The sequence below is a fragment of the Neoarius graeffei genome, chromosome 8, assembly GCF_027579695.1.
Source record: "Neoarius graeffei isolate fNeoGra1 chromosome 8, fNeoGra1.pri, whole genome shotgun sequence".
Classification (NCBI taxonomy): Eukaryota; Metazoa; Chordata; class Actinopteri; order Siluriformes; family Ariidae; genus Neoarius; species Neoarius graeffei.
In genome coordinates, this window is record NC_083576.1 from 73,648,150 (window position 1) to 73,667,716 (window position 19,567).

The 19,567-nt window shown below is 42.5% G+C and overlaps 1 protein-coding gene across 8 annotated transcripts in view; it reads right to left on the reverse strand.

Annotated features, from left to right (window-relative positions):
* The window catches only part of cax2 (cation/H+ exchanger protein 2), a 68,218-nt gene that overhangs the window by 6,280 nt on the left and 42,371 nt on the right, over positions 1-19,567 (reverse strand). For 2 of the 8 annotated variants that reach the window (XM_060928218.1, XM_060928217.1), the window contains exons 14-20: positions 13,915-13,952; positions 13,709-13,821; positions 13,438-13,583; positions 8,251-8,345; positions 7,532-7,610; positions 5,363-5,471; positions 1,168-3,191 (exon numbers count right to left, since the gene is read on the reverse strand). In XM_060928218.1, the coding sequence (XP_060784201.1) occupies positions 3,118-3,191; positions 5,363-5,471; positions 7,532-7,610; positions 8,251-8,345; positions 13,438-13,583; positions 13,709-13,821; positions 13,915-13,952 (654 nt within the window). In that variant the 3' untranslated portion in view covers positions 1,168-3,117. Of the gene's footprint in view, positions 1-1,167; positions 4,367-5,199; positions 5,472-7,531; positions 7,611-8,250; positions 8,346-13,437; positions 13,584-13,708; positions 13,822-13,914; positions 13,953-19,567 lie in introns of those variants that run through there. The other 6 variants (XM_060928216.1, XM_060928215.1, XM_060928219.1 and 3 more) reach the window with 5 other exon arrangements.

Here is a 19,567-nt window from a genome sequence, read left to right on the forward strand (position 1 = left end):
TGTTGACTTTGGACTTGATAAAATACAGTGGACCAACACCAGCAGATGACATGGCACCCCAAATCATCACAGACTGTGGAAACTTCACACTGGGCTTCAACACCTTGGATTCTGTGCCTCTCCACTCTTCCTCCAGACTCTAGAACCGTGATTTCCAAATTAAATGCAAAATGTACTTTCATCTGAAAAGAGGACTTTGGACCACTGAGCAACAGTCCATTTCTTTCTCTGCTTAGCCCAGATAAGACACTTCTGACATTGTCTCTGGCTCAGGAGTAGCTTGATATTAGGAATGCGAAAGTTGTATCCCCTTTCTTGAAGATGTCTGTTCGTGATGGGTCTTGATACACTGACACCAGCCTCAGTCCACTCCTTGTGAAGCTCTCCCAAGTTCTTGAATCAACTTCTCTTGACAATCCTCTCAAGACTGCGGCCATCCCTGTTGCTTGTGCACCTTTTCCAGCCACCTTTTTCAGCAATGACCTTTTGTGGCTTACCCTTCTTATGGAGGGCATCAGTGATCATCTTCTGGAGAAGAGTCAAGTCAGCAGTCTTCCCCATGATTGTGGTTGTGTGTACTGAACTAGACCGAGAGATGCACTGTGTTCATACTGTTTTACTCAAACTCGAAATGAAATATTCTAATATTTTGAGATTTTTTTTGTTTTTCTACTGTATGCCATACTGATTAAAATAGAAAAATGCTTGAAACATTTTAGTTTATGTGTAATGAGTCTATAATATATAACATTTTCACTTTCTTAAATAACAGATGGAAAATATTGAACTTTTTCACAATATTCTAATTTTTTGAGATGCACTAGTAGATATTTCAGGTACTGGTATGTATGTACTGTGAAAAAATGGGAATTTACATTCATTTAAAAATGGAAATGAACAGATTTTTAGAATTTTCAAAATATAGATAGCTAGATGGATGGATTGATTGATTTTCCTTGAGTCTTACCTCTTCCATTGAAGCATGTGTTCAGAAGACATACAGAAGGATTTGCTCGAACATGGATTGTCAGGTTTTACACAAACATTTGGAGTCCATGATAAATGTTTCAGTGCTTTTATGTAAATAGTTCAAAGATTCACAAAGATTTTGCTGATAATTTGTAATAAAAACAATGCAACATTGAAGCATTTTCATTAGTGGTCTTTTATTTTTGGACCCTGTTGTACACTTTAAAAAAGCTTGTTGATGTACATTGTCCAAAATCATAGATCAGATCTGGAGAACTTTTCAAAAGTAAACATCATGGGGCATTATTTGTTTTTGGTCTAATTTTATGTTTATGTACTTAGGATATATAAAATAGTAATTGTAAAAAATCAACACGATATTAAAGAAAGTGAAATAAATGGCAAGTCGAAAGCACAGATGGACAGTGTTGTGTAAAATCTACAGAATGTATCCCCTTTAATAGAGTCACAGTGGTAAATATTTCGACATTGACAAAGTTATTCTTGTTTTAGCGGTTCTACCTGGTTCTACCTCCTGTTTTTTAGGTTTAACAGTGTGATAAGCCATACTCTGGTGAAGGCTTCTTTTCATTGTTGACTTTGGCACAAATACACCTATCTCCTGGAAGCTGGCCAACAGTTGAGAAGGATTTTTTCTTTATCAACTCTTCTATCATCCACGATGGTTGGTTTCTGTGGTCTTCCAGGCCTTTTGGTGTGTTAGCTCACCAGTGTGTTCTTTCTTTATAAGACTGTACAGTATAACCTAGTTGATTTGGCCACACCTCATGTTTTTGCTCGCTCTTTGATGGGTTTGATCAGGTTTTTCACTGATGCCTTGATTGACTGGCAGTGACCGCTCTTTGGATTTCAAATTGAGAGTTTACAGCAACAGATTCCAAATGTAAATGCAACACTTCAAATCAGCTCTAGACCATTTATTTGCAAGTAAAATAGTGAGGGAGTAACACACATCTGGCCATGGAAGAGCTGAGCAGCCAACTGACCTTGGGTCCCTTAAAACAGAGGGACCACACATAAGTTAAATTTAAAGCAGAAACTCTGCACTTTGAGGTCATATTCATTATTAAATTTAATTCCAATGCATTGGGGTAGACAGCTAAAATAACTAACTTTGTCAATGTCCAAATATTTATGGACTTGACTGTACCTTCTTCACATAACAAACCGTTTTCCTAAATTTAATTAAAATGGACTGGAGACATTAATCAAGCTGTATGTTGGCAATTTCCTATAAATGTACTGTACATGATTCGTACACAGTAATTTGTCCAAGGGTATAATAATAAACGTATGATGTGATGTAAAGGATATTTTCCACAAGCAGCAGGAGGTCTTACAAAATCTATTATGATGACAGACCTCTTATGAGACAGAGGGAGAAGGAACAGGATATGGAAAAAAAAATTTAACAGCTCTTACATAATCCTGATTTGCAAAATTCCAACTGACAAATTTCATACATTAATTCACCTCCAAGAAACACAAAATCCTTGTTGATATTAATATACTGAATTACACAAAAGACAAAAATCATTATTCGGTTTATCATTATTACTAGTTGAATTATAGTATTAGCCTACGATGATAAAAAAAAACCACCCTTAAAAAAATAAAATAAATAACATGATAAAATATTTTAAAAATATTTTTCTTTTTAAACTAGGAGATACATATCTGTTTCCCAACACTGTTACACACAAGAGGTTTCTAACCAGTAACCAGTTTTACAAAACTTTCTACCATGTGCTCTATGCAGCAGATTTCTACATTATCAAGTAAAGTCCCTGGTGCTGTACTGCAATTTCTGTTTATGAAATGCAGATCTCACACTGATGCGTATAAATCTAAGCCTACTTAATGACACAGATGCTGACAAGAATCCAAAACCCTGCAATGTACTGAGAAATCCAACAACCTCACTGTTGTTTTCAGTAGCTAACAACTTAATTTATGCAAATAAATGGTTAATTGGACTTGTGTGTAATTTCTGATTGTAATTCATTTTGTGCATCAGTAAGCAGCGATTCAGAATGTAGATGTGTCATATGATGTATTAATGTAGAAGCACTTTAAGTGTTGATTTAGTCCAAAAAAGGTGCATATGAAAGCAGACTAGTCTTCTTATTAACAACCTGCTGGCGAAGGAGCAAAAAAGTAGAGCGCAAGCAGGATGAGATACACGACCACGAGCGCTGTACCTGAGAAAGACAGAGAGAGAAAGACAGAGAGAGATAGCTAGACTGGAAATGTTAAAGAAATCACAGGGAAATTCTTCATGCACAAAGGCGTTGGATTAATTATTAGATTAAAGAGATGTTGAGCAAAGTATTTCACAGCAAGGTTTGAGATGGTTGTCAAAATCTGACAAGATCTGATTTGCTTTTTGGTTTGGAAATCTCATCTCATCTCATTATCTCTAGCCGCTTTATCCTTCTACAGGGTCGCAGGCAAGCTGGAGCCTATCCCAGCTGACTACGGGCGAAAGGCGGGGTACACCCTGGACAAGTCGCCAGGTCATCGCAGGGCTGATACATAGACACAGACAACCATTCACACTCACATTCACACCTACGGTCAATTTAGAGTCACCAGTTAACCTAACCTGCATGTCTTTGGACTGTGGGGGAAACTGGAGCACCCGGAGGAAACCCACGCGGACACAGGGAGAACATGCAAACTCCACACAGAAAGGCCCTCGCCGGCCCCAGGGCTCGAACCCAGGACCTTCTTGCTGTGAGGCGACAACGCTAACCACTACACCACCGTGCCGCCTGGTTTGGAAATTACATTTCAAATATCTGAGTTGGGCTCAAATTTATTGTCTGGGTTCATGTTTTATTTTCTTGCTACCACCTTTAACAAATGACGAAATAAAAAGAATTTCCCCTGACATCCAATTATTTTTTTTAGTGGACTGAAAGCTACTGAATTCGAATCACAGACTTCCCTTTTTATTACTTTTTCCCCCTAAAAGAACAATTAATGAATTTCGCGCCACGTGGCCCTAAATTCTCCGCTATTTTTTTCTTGCTTCACCGTGACCTCATTCAAGATATTACATCATGCATGACATGGTGGACTTTCCCCATTCACGCAAGGCATTGTGGGATACAAATTTGAAACAGGAGAGAAAAATGGAGGACATGAGTGTGCACATGAAACATGAAAGACCGACTACAGTAATGGAAAGCGAGAAGAAAAGACGTTATGTTGCAAAGGAAAGGAAACGCAGGACCAAACTAATAAATATCGGCGGTCAGCGAGCACCTTGGTGTGATCAGCTGTTCTTTTAGTGACAGAATGATGGAACTGTCAGTGCACGGTCAAGGTAAACCTGTAGATGGCAGTAATGCAACACTGTGGATGCCAGCTGCTGTAAAACCCAAGAGAAAAAGAAGAAGGTGGTAAACCTGCGTATGCGCACACACACGGACTTCCTCTGTCTGCTTGACTGCGCGAAGCGAGTGATATCATGCACATTATTTGCGAGGGAATCCCCTCAAATTAAATAACTTCCCAGCCACAGAATGGCCTATTTTTTAAGATATTATAAAAATAAACATATATCACAGTGACTAAATTTTAGAGGGAACTAAATTTGACCAATTTTATGAAATCGAAAGGCCGTCTACTTTTACCAGTTAGAAGAATGAAACTATTGAAAGTGGCATCATTTTGGATGACTTGTTCCATCACTGGTCATGTTTGATAAAATTTTGTTGCATTTTAGTCAGGTTCAGTTTCAAAACTTTGTACTGAAGGTCATTGGTTTAGATTTTGGCATGTCTCATTTCATCTCATTATCTCTAGCCGCTTTATCCTGTCCTACAGGGTCGCAGGCAAGCTGGAGCCTATCCCAGCTGACTACGGGCGAAAGGCGGGGTACACCCTGGACAAGTCACCAGGTCATCACAGGGCTGACACATAGACACAGACAACCATTCACACTCACATTCACACCTACGGTCAATTTAGAGTCACCAGTTAACCTAACCTGCATGTCTTTGGACTGTGGGGGAAACCGGAGCACCCGGAGGAAACCCACGCAGACACGGGGAGAACATGCAAACTCCACACAGAAAGGCCCTCGCCGGCCACGGGGCTCAAACCCGGACCCTCTTGCTGTGAGGCGACAGCGTTAACCACTACAGCATCATGCTGCCCCATATTAAATGATGATTAAATTAATATTAAAAATGATGAGACAGTAGGCAGGATGGAATGGAGTTGACAGAATGAATGCAGAAAAATGCAACAGAAACCTAATCATCGTCTCAAAATACTAGGGATCACCCTTTTATTTTATTTTCTGTAGGAAAAAAAGATCAATGAACAGATTATATCACATGACCTGTTTGTTAACTCTTACCTTGAAAGTAATCGGACTTTCCATCCATGAAAATGTAGTTGACGAGAATGACGCTGAAGATGCTGGCCCACAGATGAAGGTCACTGAAGATGAGCACAAAGCCAACATCCTATTAGAATAATAAAAAATATATAATAATAATAATAAGCTTTGGGAAAACTCTTCATTCAATTTAACTTATATTTGCAATCATATATATTTATATTATATGGACACAAGTGTTTTACTGGGAAATATAGCACTTGTATTTTTCATACGAGCTGCATCCGGGACATGGAGAGCCAAAACCGTGACATAAATCTCTATACGCCACTCATGAGGAAATTGATGAATTCTCTTGATAAATTTGGGTCCTTTTTGTTTGTGAATGTGTCTATATAATAAAAAAAAAAACATCACAAGTTGGCTTGAAGATATGAAGTTTACCTTCTTGTGTTGAAAAATTTGGATTTTTCATATGAAATACATCACAGATCTCATCTCATTATCTGTAGCCACTTTATCCTTCTACAGGGTCGCAGGCAAGCTGGAGCCTATCCCAGCTGACTACGGGCGAGAGGCGGGGTACACCCTGAACAAGTCGCCAGGTCATCACAGGGCTGACACATAGACACAGACAACCATTCACACCTACGGTCAATTTAGAGTCACCAGTTAACCTAACCTGCATGTCTTTGGACTGTGGGGGAAACCGGAGCACCCGGAGGAAACCCACGCGGACACGGGGAGAACATGCAAACTCCACACAGAAAGGCCCTTGCCGGCCCCGGGGCTCGAACCCAGGACCTTTTTACTGTGAGGCGACAGCGCTAACCACTACACCACCGTGCCGCCACATCACAGATCTGAGTGACATATTTAAATAATACTGGCTGGCGTTGAGTGGTATATCATTCAGCTGAACGGAATACATCTGATATACCACAAAAAAAAAGTCATCCAATATTATTATTATTATTATACATACACATTCCTTTTGTGTGTTCAACGCATCTTTCTGTTTCAAAATTCTCTCAAAATCTGTATTTAATGAAGCAAACCTGGCGGCCATGTTTGTTTACCAATTGTCACAGTCGCTCGCTAACGCAGGAGTTTTGAGTCTCCGGTGTGTGACGTCATGTTGTCTTGACAACCATGCAATATCGTTGTGGCAGCGGGGGCGTGGTCAAGCGTCGGTCTGTGACCGGAGGGCGGAGTCAGGGAAGGTAAGTGGCAGAATCACTGCACCTGATGTTGGTTAATCTGTGTTTGTGTGTCTTCCCCAGTGACTGCGCCCTATAAGGAGAGAGAGAGCAGAGGAAGGAGCTCTCTCTCCCCAACCAGACGACTGGTGTGTGTGTGTGTGCGTGCGTGTGTGGATAGAGTATCTGAAGTCTGAAAAGACATAAAATAAAGAGGTTCTTGTGGAACTTAATTCTGGCCTGCCGTCTTTTCTGTGCTCCACCCCTACGAACTGCTACAATCATAAATCATATTCAACGCTCGTTCTTCATTGGGTAGAGTGACGTAATACACGTAGCATAAGCGATATGCTAACAATATTGCATGCTATCAAACCAAATGAATGAAACCTGCTAGAAGGGAATAGAACACGTTTTTATTCCATTGAAAAAGTGTCCTGTATGTATAATAATTCCCAATATTTCACTCTGATGATGTCACTCCCAGTGTTTTCCTGCTGGCTAAATGGACGTGGTCAAAATGTCGAACTGGTTCAAAATTAAAATTCTTTTGATTAACTTGCATTTTGTGTGTGTGTGAATATATTCACCACTCAAAGATAAATTTCACATCTTCGCGCAACCGTGTAATATCCTTTCTATATAATTCTCCATGAGGTCCAACAATATCTTCTGTACATCAACATTTTTCATCTTTCTCTTCAAAGTGAAAAATAAAGCCAGGCTGTAAGATACATCTTATATCCGAATACTAACAAAAGGTTTCTTTGTACTTTTTCATCAAACATCTTTGGTGTGTTTTATTTGTAAAAGACCGAAAGAACTGTCTTTTCTTTCATACCAGAAACTCTCCAAAAGTCTTTTACCATTCTGTTGGGATTCATGTCCATATTATGAATCTTCAGTAGTCAGTTCATTATATTTAGCCAGAGGAAAGTAATATTATGTCTGAGGCATCTGTATGAGTGTATTTTCCATAGCGACTTACATAAAAGGCGTTGAACAGGATCAATATGGGGATCTGAATCATGCACACCTGAACCGCAATGCAACTCCCGACCTCTAAACTGCAAAGCACAACACCGCAGCAGTGAGCACCACAGACGGGCATTGCATTTTATCAGGTACACATTCAGTGCCTTGAATTAGTATTCACCCCCTCTTGAACCTTTCCACATTTTGTAGTTTTACAACCTGGAACTAATCATTGATTGGGTTTTTTAAACACTGTGTACACTTATTAAACATTCCTCTCATATTAGTCTGTGTTAGTCATCATTTTCATGGCACAAGTATGCCAATCAGTGTCTGTTTTTCACCACACAACCACTGCAGGACTATTTTTTTTAACCCAGCAGTGACACTAAGATGCCATGCTGATGTACCTACTGCACCACACACACACACACACACATTATAATGGTCAAAATAATAACTGTTTAGCACTGGTCCTGTGTTGTTAGTCAGGGGCTGAAATAAGATGTATCTACAGTCAGTAAATGGACATTCATAGCCAGGTATACCAAATAAACTGGCACCTTAATGATGTAAAGAAAACGGCAAATTTGTGGTGCATGGAAACAAATGCAGACCTACATATGTGCATGATTAGAAGAGGAACACAGACATCTCACAGAGGCTAAAGTATCTGTTACGCAGTTGCTGTACAATATTGAGCATGGCTTTGTGTTTGAGTAGGAGACTCACCTCAAGCTGATATTATTTTGAAGAGCAAACTGTATACCATTGACTATCTCTGGTATTTCAGGAACCATGGCTAGAACTGTCACACCTATAAAGTACTGAGAAGATACCAACAGAGGGATCAAATTAAGAAGAAGGAAAACAAACGTCCACTTGCAAGTTTGTTCCGCTACATTTTGTTCATTTTAATGAGCGGCAGCAATCAATCAATCAATCAATCAATCAATCAATCAATCAATCATTGCTTTATTTATCTTCAATATGTACAATGAGTCAAAGACTTGTAACAAATACATTCAAACTACTAAAAGATTTAAATTATAAAACAAGCATTAAACTACTTTTATAGGTAAATATCAAATATCATATCAAGGAGGTCTTATATAAGACATAATATTAAAATTCAAAAATTAAAATGACGTTAAGTCAAAATATAACTACAACCCCGATTCCAAAAAAGTTGGGACAAAGTACAAATTGTAAATAAAAACGGAATGCAATGATGTGGAAGTTTCAAAATTCCATATTTTATTCAGAATAGAACATAGATGACATATCAAATGTTTAAACTGAGAAAATGTATCATTTAAAGAGAAAAATTAGGTGATTTTAAATTTCATGACAACAACACATCTCAAAAAAGTTGGGACAAGGCCATGTTTACCACTGTGAGACATCCCCTTTTCTCTTTACAACAGTCTGTAAACGTCTGGGGACTGAGGAGACAAGTTGCTCAAGTTTAGGGATAGGAATGTTAACCCATTCTTGTCTAATGTAGGATTCTAGTTGCTCAACTGTCTTAGGTCTTTTTTGTCGTATCTTCCGTTTTATGATGCGCCAAACGTTTTCTATGGGTGAAAGATCTGGACTGCAGGCTGGCCAGTTCAGTACCCGGACCCTTCTTCTACGCAGCCATGATGCTGTAATTGATGCAGCATGTGGTTTGGCATTGTCATGTTGGAAAATGCAAGGTCTTCCCTGAAAGAGACGTCATCTGGATGGGAGCATATGTTGCTCTAGAACCTGGATACAGTATACCTTTCAGCGTTGACGGTGTCTTTCCAGATGTGTAAGCTGCCCATGCCACACGCACTAATGCAACCCCATACCATCAGAGATGCAGGCTTCTGAACTGAGCGCTGATACCAACTTGGGTCGTCCTTCTCCTCTTTAGACCGAATGACACGGCGTCCCTGATTTCCATAAAGAACTTCAAATTTTGATTCGTCTGACCACAGAACAGTTTTCCACTTTGCCACAGTCCATTTTAAATGAGCCTTGGCCCAGAGAAGACGTCTGTGCTTCTGGATCGTTGTTTAGATATGGCTTCTTCTTTGAACTATAGAGTTTTAGCTGGCAACGGCGGATGGCACGGTGAATTGTGTTCACAGACAATGTTCTCTGGAAATATTCCTGAGCTCATTTTGTGATTTCCAATACAGAAGCATGCCTGTATGTGATGCAGTGCCGTCTAAGGGCCCGAAGATCACGGGCACCCAGTATGGTTTTCCGGCCTTGACCCTTACGCACAGAGATTCTTCCAGATTCTCTGAATCTTTTGATGATATTATGCAATGTAGATGATGACATGTTCAAACTCTTTGCAATTTTACACTGTCGAACTCCTTTCTGATATTGCTCCACTATTTGTCGGCGCAGAATTAGGGGGATTGGTGATCCTCTTCCCATCTTTACTTCTGAGAGCCGCTGCCACTCCAAGATGCTCTTTTTATACCCAGTCATGTTAATGACCTATTGCCAATTGACCTAATGAGTTGCAATTTGGTCCTCCAGCTGTTCCTTTTTTGTACCTTTAACTTTTCCAGCCTCTTATTGCCCCTGTCCCAACTTTTTTGAGATGTGTTGCTGTCATGAAATTTCAAATGAGCCAATATTTGGCATGAAATTTCAAAATGTCTCACTTTCGACATTTGATATGTTGATATGTTCTATTGTGAATACAATATCAGTTTTTGAGATTTGTAAATTATTGCATTCCGTTTTTATTTACAATTTGTACTTTGTCCCAACTTTTTTGGAATCGGGGTTGTAAATGCAATTTAACTTTCCTGATCACAAACATTACATTTGCACAATGTGTCACTAGTAAGATTCGTTTTCTTTATGGCACTTTTAAACTTGATTAAAGAATCAAGATGTGTCAGTTCTGTAGGGAGATCGTTTCACATACGAGTCACCAGATGGGTAAATGATCCGTGAGTCCACTTGCTGTTCGATGTTGGTTGTGCTAGTCTAAGGTTACCCCCCTCTTAAATACAACCCCCTTTGTTGTATTTGAAAGAGTTCCTTTATATTGTTCAGATCACAGGTAAAGACTAAGGCTTGATAAACCAAGGATGAGGAATGGCATGACCATCAGTGTTCAAGTGTCTGTAGATGTCTGTGGCCATGACTAAAACATCTTTACATGAACAATCATGAGGCAGTTTGAAGATGGATCTAAGACCAAAACAATTGGCTTTCTCAAATTTAGCTTTGAGACTTCATGCAAATAAGCAGGGCCTTGCATTATGTTTATCAAATGAGTATAGACATCATAAAAGTGAGAACATCATTTTGTACCCCAATTTCTGCCAAATTTGGTCATTTGCAAATTCCTGCCCGCTAGCTAGCTCTCTCAGATCTCTTGGTCATGCAACAGCTAATAACCAGGGCTTTCTCTAAAACATGTGAAGCTACCACATCTTTTCAAACTGCTGTTCCTGCTGCTGCGTCAAAGTGGCGTTGAACACTCAGTGGACAGAGCTGCTTGACCTCTATCACATACATAAGCTCAAAATCACATATATTTGCTTAGAATTACTCTGATTTACAGGGGAATGAAAGTAACGTCACCCCTCCCACCTATAGAGGACTTTCACCGACGTCATAGATTTTTATTTATCACATAGCGTCCGCCATATTGCCGGGCAAACAAAGAAACAGCTGCGACAGTAAATAATGAAAATCGAGACAACTGCAGTCAGTACAATCTCTCTGAAACAATTAAAAGTTAATTTTATACCAGCAGATCGCGTTACATCCAAAAGCTGAAACATGCAGGCATCAAAGAGCCATATCATTTACCCACACATGTATTTATTTATTATGCACACTACCCTCTCTCTATGTGTGTGTGTGTATGTGCGCATGCTCACCACTTCAGATGGGTTAAATGCAGAGGAGGAATTTTGCTGTGCTTGAGTTTATATGTGACAAAAATAAAGGCTTCTTCTTCTTAATTTACCCACAAATGTATTTTTTCCACTTGAAAAGTGTTCAGCAAACCAGCTACTGGATTTGGGACACTACAACATCCACAACTAGGTACTATTTGGTACTTCTAAATACATCACAGATGCTCAAGGCTTACAAAAGTACAGATTCCTACCAATATTTTGAGGCAGGTTTTGTGCCGGAATGTTAAGGGAAATTCCCGATAAAGAAAAATGTCTTATTATGACAAAGGTAAGCTCAAATGTAGACTTCTAATAGTAATAAACAAGCCAGGGCCGAGATCTAGCATATTTTATGGTATTTCGCTTTGTCTACATTATCAGTACATAACAAACATGCTGCTAGTCTCGGCATCACATCTCATTCATCTCATTATCTCTAGCCGCTTTATCCTTCTACAGGGTCGCAGGCAAGCTGGAGCCTATCCCAGCTGACTACGGGCGAAAGGCGGGGTACACCCTGGACAAGTCGCCAGGTCATCACAGGGCTGACACATAGACACAGACAACCATTCACACTCACATTCACACCTACGGTCAATTTAGAGTCACCAGTTAACCTAACCTGCATGTCTTTGGACTGTGGGGGAAACCGGAGCACCCGGAGGAAACCCACGCGGACACGGGGAGGACATGCAAACTCCACACAGAAAGGCCCTCGCCGGCCCCGGGGCTCGAACCCAGGACCTTCTTGCTGTGAGGCGACAGCGCTAACCACTACACCACCGTGCTGCCCCGGCATCACGTCTAATAAAATATATTGTGTCCAAAGCTCACATCCAGGTCGACATTTTAACGCTGCACAGAGCTTTCAGACGAGCCTGATATAAAATGTTCTACACACACACGAGAATGCTTTGTTATCATCCAGTCTTCCCGTTTAACTGCAGCTAATTTTTTTTCCTCGTCTTTCCGGGTTCGCCGGGAAGCAGTGAAAAGTTAAACCAGGCTTATCTCTATGTCTGTTATTACATCCAAAAGCACTACAGATCACTGGCATTGTTCTTTTAGATGTAATTTCGACAAGTTTATCTGTAGATGCACTGAATTTGGCTCATAATCACTCGCGTACACTTTGTGCTGGCAAACACAAAGCTCACCAGGCAACATGGTCACGTAAGCAAATCTGCAGTTGCGATGACATCACGTGAAAGTCCCCTATACAGCCAATTTAGCTCTCTCCGTTGCACCACTGATCTTCATGTAGGCTCCAGAATAAGTTTCCTCTAAACATGACATAATAGAACATTTTTATGGTTTCAATGATGTCACTTACTTGCATGTTTATTAAAAAAGAAGCACCAATTACATTTTATTCATATGAAACCTCTTAGGTTGTCAAAGGCAGCTAAATATTTTTCAAAAAAGAGGACCTGGGATGGCCAACTGGATGCCTGAAACACAATGATTAAAGTTGATATATTATACCTCTTTTCTACAAGTTGACGCAGTTCCCTGAGATCTAATCAGCCCTGTTCAAAACAGCTGATTTGAGTGCCTGTTCCTTTAAATGATAATGAGCCCCTGTTCACCCCACCCCCTTTTTTTTACACCAGCCAATCAGGGATCACTTTCATCATGAATATTCATTCATAAAGGCAGTCCTCAAGTCATGAGTGGAGATATTCGGATGAGGGGGCAGGATAATTCTAATGAGCTCCACTTGTGACATAGAAAATGGAGCCAAATCTGAACAGCTTGTTGAAGCTCATGTTTTCTGAAACAGGAGCGCAAAAGAAACTGACTTCAGAGGTTGTGGGTTGGTCAGCTCCAGATACCCAAATGTATGTGCACAAGCACTGAAAAAGTGAGTTTTTCATAATATGAATCCTTTAAATAAAACAGACTTAAACATCACTGTACAAATTTGGAAATGAAAATAAACAAACGTAAACAGTCTATCATACTTGGTATAATACAGTGTGTCTGAGGGTGTGTGTGTTGCAGTTCATGCCTGGGAGATGTTCGGGTGGCTCAGTATGGGCTGGATGTACTCTGTGATGAGGTCAGCGCAGGCAGACATGAGCATTGTGGCGACGATCAGAATGATCAGAGCTCTCCAGCGAGACCAGTGAACCACTGCACTTAGATGACCCACTGCTACTCACACACACACACACACAACAGCCATTTCAAAAATGTTCACTGTTATAACCTAAAATCTTCCGTTATTCAAAGTGCTATTTCCGTGTTGTCTCTTGCTGTTGGTGTAGGTGAAACCTCACCACTTCCATCACCAACATGAATGTCATAGATGTGCGAGTGAGTCTTCAGAGTGAACAGAAGGCCGATGATGTATGACACCGGCAGGAGAACTGACACTGTGTACACCAGGGGTCTGTGAGACAGCAGTGATAAATCCACTGCTTAATCCCAAGGTGCTTTAGGAATAACATGTGAACTGAGCTAAAAATAAATGATGGCTACTTACTCAATATGGCTATGAAACAGGCTGTAGTTGTTTTCACTCTAAAGAAACAGAAAAGGAATTGAATAGAGGATTAACAAAGTAGGAAGCTAACAAAACAAATTACAAGTACTGTAGATTCCATGGGCGATTGCTCTAAGACAACGAGAGAGGCTCAGCCTCCTCTAAAAATGACGAACATCGTGTAGGATGAATTGCGCTAGGCTTATGTTATAGCCGACCTTATAACATTGCTATTTCAGATCCAGAATCATAGAAATATATGTGCTCAACCCAACTACAGTGCGAAATCATTCCGTTATAACTTTCCCCAGTTCACCTAATGTGCGCGTGAGTTTTTCCCCCTCGTGACAGCACGATGCAGCCCAGCCTCAGTGGACTTCAATGGCATTTGGGAGCTATGTGCTTTTCAATATCAAAATGCAAGACGATTATTGGACAAATACTGCGAAAACGCCCGCCCACCGGACTCCCAGCCTCAGTGGACTTCAATGGCATTTGGGAGCTATGCGCTTTTCATTATCAAAATGCAAGACGGTTATTGGACAAATACTGCAAAAACGCCCGCCCACCGGACTCCCAGCCTCACAGTGGGAGGGACATGGCAAAGCTTTCCGTGAGGAGACTGGTGATTGGTGAAAGCGGACGGATATTTTCTTTGATTGACAGCTCGTTTCAAATATAGACAGGCAGCGGTGAATTTCAGTTCAGTCCCATGCGGATTCGCAAGTGCTGTGGTGTATTGTAAGAGATCAGCTTACATTTCGATTTCATTCATTACATACGGTTTCTACCAGCTTTTTTAGTTTGTATATATTTTCATTGTAAAGAAAGTGTAAATATAGTGTTGTCAAGTTTGCTATCTTAGTTCCAGAAATTTCGTTTATTTGAGTGACTGAACTTGAACTTGAGGGGGCTAGTCAGCTAGCAAGAAAGCTGCGCACGGATGCCAAGCATTGTTGATTTAATTTTGGCGAAGCCATTTGTCAGTCTTCCTTTCAAGGAAAAAATTAAAATTAAAGAGCAGGGTAGACCAACGCCTCAAATTGACTTGGTGAAAAAGGTAGGGAATAATACTTGTTCCTTTCAGCTGTTCTGGTACGAGAAAGTGAATTGGCTAACAGCAAGTGACCCACATCAACAACAGTAAATAGGCTACTTTAGTAATACAGTATGTCATGGATGGACCAAAAATATAGAATCTATTTAAAATGTTTATGCTGAGTATATTATATTGGAATATATATTTCTCTGGATATGAATTAAACACAGCTACGATTTGGAAAACATTTTTAAACAAAAACACAGCCGAGAACATTTCACACTACATACCTGGATTAAAAGTGAAGGGTTATCAAAATTGTCAATAAAACATTTCTCAGTCAAAATAAGTAAAATATAGGGAAAGTGTCATTGAATGAAATGTGTGGCACCCAGCTCTATGTTTGGCTCCCCAAGGTCAGTGCTTGTGCCTATTCCAGAACACTCTGCTGTTACTGCTGAGGTTCCTGACAAAGAGCTGCTTTCAATAATGATCAATTTTTAAACAACATGCCACAATTTTAAAATATAAAATGTTAAAATATACCCCCCCCAACACCACCATCATGTATATTGGACAGTAGGCTAATGGGCCAAAAGAACCTGTTATTTCACAGTTTGTGACGCTGCCAACAATCAGCCAGATCAGAGGCAAGAGTATGGGCAAAATTGATGTGTTTTTTTCTTTTTTCTTTTAAAATCTGGAAATATCGTAACTGACCAGCCTCCCGTTTGAAAGACTACCAGCCGCCACTGGTAGATTCATACACTAGGTTGCCAGTTCAAAAAAAGATAGCACAAGGCTTAAATCCCACTGGCACCACTATCAACAAACGGGCTGTTGAAGGACATTGGGGGTAATTTAGGAAACTGTTAACCAAAGTGAAAATAAACCAACATGTCAATTTAAAGGTATTGACTGCAAAGTCATGTTAAATGCTAATTTTTTTATTATTATTATGCATGGTATTTTCCTATGTCTCACAAGAACAATATCACATAGACGAGATGTGATCATTTTGATGTGCTGAGGGTCGCTTTTTTCCATTTTGGGACTGTTTTCCTCCCTCTTGATGTAAACAGTATGGCCCTACAGAAACAGCTGAACGCGAGGAGCTTTAACTAATTAGCATAACTATGGAACTGCATCACACCAAGATAGCGACGTGCAGAAAACATCAACCTCGGAGAGTTTTGAGTCACAGGGATGTAATGTATGGTTGACATTTAACAGTTATTCGATGAAATCAAGTCGTACATGAGCTGATAGCCATGTACGACAACGTATAAAGCCAGTATCTCACTGGGCTGCGACAGCCTTTGACTAGTTGGAGACACAACAATTGCGATAAAATATGCGAATTAGCGACAATTTTCACTTGGAATCACAATGAATTGATATTCGCATATTTTACCGCAATTGCTGTGTCTCCAACTAGTCGCAGGCTGTCGCAGACCAGTGAGACACTGGCTTGCACTTCCTGTCTCTGTTAGGGTTTTGCTGGGATTCGAACCTGGTTCGTTGGTGTGATAATCCAGCAAACCCCCACTAGGCCACCAGGGGGATGACTCAAATGCAGAGGCGTGAGGCGGAAGTAGAAAAAGAATCAAAAGGTTTATTTAAACTATATACACTATATACAGGGCAAAACAAAAGACAAAAAAAAACCAAAGAGTATAATCCAAAAGAAAAGCAAAGTGCAAAAATTCAAAAGCTAAGAAGATCAAAAAACACAGTACAAAGGAAACTGGAGATAAACATAACAGCACAAAGACTCCGTGACAAGAGGACTGAACTCAGGGGTATAAATAGACAAACTAATTAAGGACACAGGTGAAGATAATTAGGCAATTAACACAAACACAAAACACAGGAACAGTGGCGGCCTCTAGAGGCCAAAATAAACACGACAAGAAAAGGAAATAACAGCGGCCTCTAGAGGCCAAAACAGTCCTAGTCCTAACAGGACCCCCCCCTCTAGGAGCGTCTCCTGACGTTCCCAGGGCGATCCGGATGGGCCGAATGGAAGTCCCGACATAGTTCTTTATCAAGGACATCCCGAGCAGGAACCCAGCAGCGCTCCTCAGGACCATAGCCCTCCCAGTCCACCAGATATTGCAACCCGCCGCGGACCCGGCGGGAGTCAAGCAGGCGATTCACAGTGAACACAGTCTGCCCCTGGAAGATGCGGGGGGGTGGGGGGTTCCTAGGGGCAGGGGCATACGTAGATGTCAGTACGGGCCGTAACAGGGAAACATGGAAAGTGGGGTTGATCCTCAGAGTCCGGGGCAACTGGAGCCGGTAGGAGACAGGGTTCACCCTGCGCACCACCTTGAAGGGGCCAATGTAGCGAGGAGCAAGCTTGCGGTTCTCCACCCGCAGTGGAAGGTCCTTAGTGGACAGCCAAACACGCTGCCCAGGGCGGAAAGCGTGTGCAGGTCTTCTATGGCGGTTGGCCTGAGTCTGGTTGGTTCTGGAGGTCTGTATGAGGGTCTTCCTGACCTTGCTCCAGGTCTTGCGACACCGTCTCACATATTGGTTGACCGAGGGCACCCCCGCGTCCTCCTCCTGGTCCGGGAACAGAGGTGGCTGGAACCCGAATTGGCACTGGAATGGCGACAGCTTGGTGGCCGATGACTGCAGGGTGTTGTGGGCGTACTCCGCCCATGGCAGCCAGGTGCTCCACGATGTCGGGTTATCCATAGCCAGGCCTCGCAGGGTGGTTTCCAGGTCCTGGTTGAGCCTCTCCGTCTGACCATTGGACTGTGGGTGAAACCCAGAGGAGAGGCTGGCAGTGGCTCCGATGACCTTGCAGAACCCGTGCCACACTCGGGAGGAGAACTGGGGCCCTCGGTCTGAGACGATGTCCTGTGGAAGACCAAAGACTCGGAAGACATGATTAAACAAAAGTTTCGCAGTTTCAAGAGCAGAGGGGAGTTTGCACAGTGGTATGAAGCGGCAGGCCTTGGAGAATCTGTCAACTAAGACCAAAATGACCGTGTTACCTTGTGACTCAGGGAGACCCGTGATAAAGTCGACTGCCACGTGGGACCAGGGACGCCGGGGAATGGTCAGAGGATGCAGGAGACCCTGGGGACGCTGTCGTGGGTTCTTGGTTCTGGTGCAAACCTCACAGGACAGGACAAATGACCTTACTTCCTTCTCCATGTTAGGCCACCAGAAGCGTCTTTTCAGGAAGTCCAGGGTCCTCCGAGCTCCCGGGTGGGCGGTGAGAGGGGAAGAGTGACCCCACTGGAGAACCTTGGCCCGGGCTTGATGTGGGACGTACAAGAGGCCTGGTGGCCCCGTCCCAGGACCGGGGTCCTGGCGTTGGGCTCGTCGGACAGCCTCCTCAATACCCCAGCGGACAGGGGCCACAATCCGGGACACAGGGATAATAGGCCCGACTTCATTCTCCCTGTTAGTGGCAGAGAACAGTCTGGACAGTGCGTCAGGTTTGGTGTTCTTGGAGCCGGGGCGGTATGAGAGGGTGAAGTCAAACCGACTGAAAAACAGGGCCCACCTAGCCTGTCGAGGGTTCAGTCTCTTGGCTTGCTGGAGGTACTCCAGGTTCTTGTGGTCAGTCCAAACCAGGAATGGATGTTGTGCTCCCTCCAGCCAGTGCCTCCACTCCTCAAGGGCCAGTTTGACCGCTAGCAGTTCTCGATCCCCCACATCGTACCGGGACTCAGCAGGACTCAGGCGGTGGGAGAAGTAAGCGCAGGGGTGCAGCTTTCCTTCCGAACGTTGAGAGAGCACCGCGCCGACACCACTGTCCGAGGCGTCCACCTCCACGATGAATGGTTGGGAGGTGTCCGGGAGAACCAGAATGGGTGCCGTGCAGAAGCGGTCCTTGAGGTCTTTGAACGCCTTTTCTGCCTGAGGAGACCAGCCATAAGATCCACCTGTCCCTTTGGTGAGGTCTGACATGGGTGCTGCCACAGAACTGAAGTTCCTGATGAACTTGCGGTAGAAGTTAGCGAATCCTAAGAACCGCTGAACCTCCTTAACGGACTTGGGAGTAGGCCAGTCCCGGACGGCCAGGGTCTTGGCAGGGTCCATTTGGAGTTGGCCTGTCCGTACAATAAATCCCAGAAAGGAGACCTCGGGAACATGAAATTCGCATTTCTGGGCCTTGGCGAACAGATTGTTCTGTAGCAGCCTCTGGAGAACCTGGCGGACATGGTGGCGGTGCTCCTGCACGGTCTTGGAAAAGATAAGGATGTCATCGAGGTAGACAAAGACGTACAGGTTAATCATGTCCCTTAAGACGTCGTTGATTAGGGCCTGAAAAACAGCTGGTGCGTTGGTGAGTCCGAAGGGCATCACCTGGTATTCGTAGTGCCCAGATGGGGTGTTAAAGGCAGTCTTCCACTCGTCTCCCTGTCGGATACGGATGAGGTGGTATGCGTTCCGTAGGTCCAACTTGGTGAAGACGGTGGCGCCTTGGAGCAGGTCAAAAGCAGTGGACATCAGCGGAAGGGGATATCGGTTGCGCACAGTGATCTTATTCAGGCCCCTGTAATCAATACATGGTCGGAGCCCCCCATCCTTCTTGCCGACAAAGAAGAAGCCGGCTCCAGCAGGTGAAGTGGAGGGTCGAATAAACCCAGA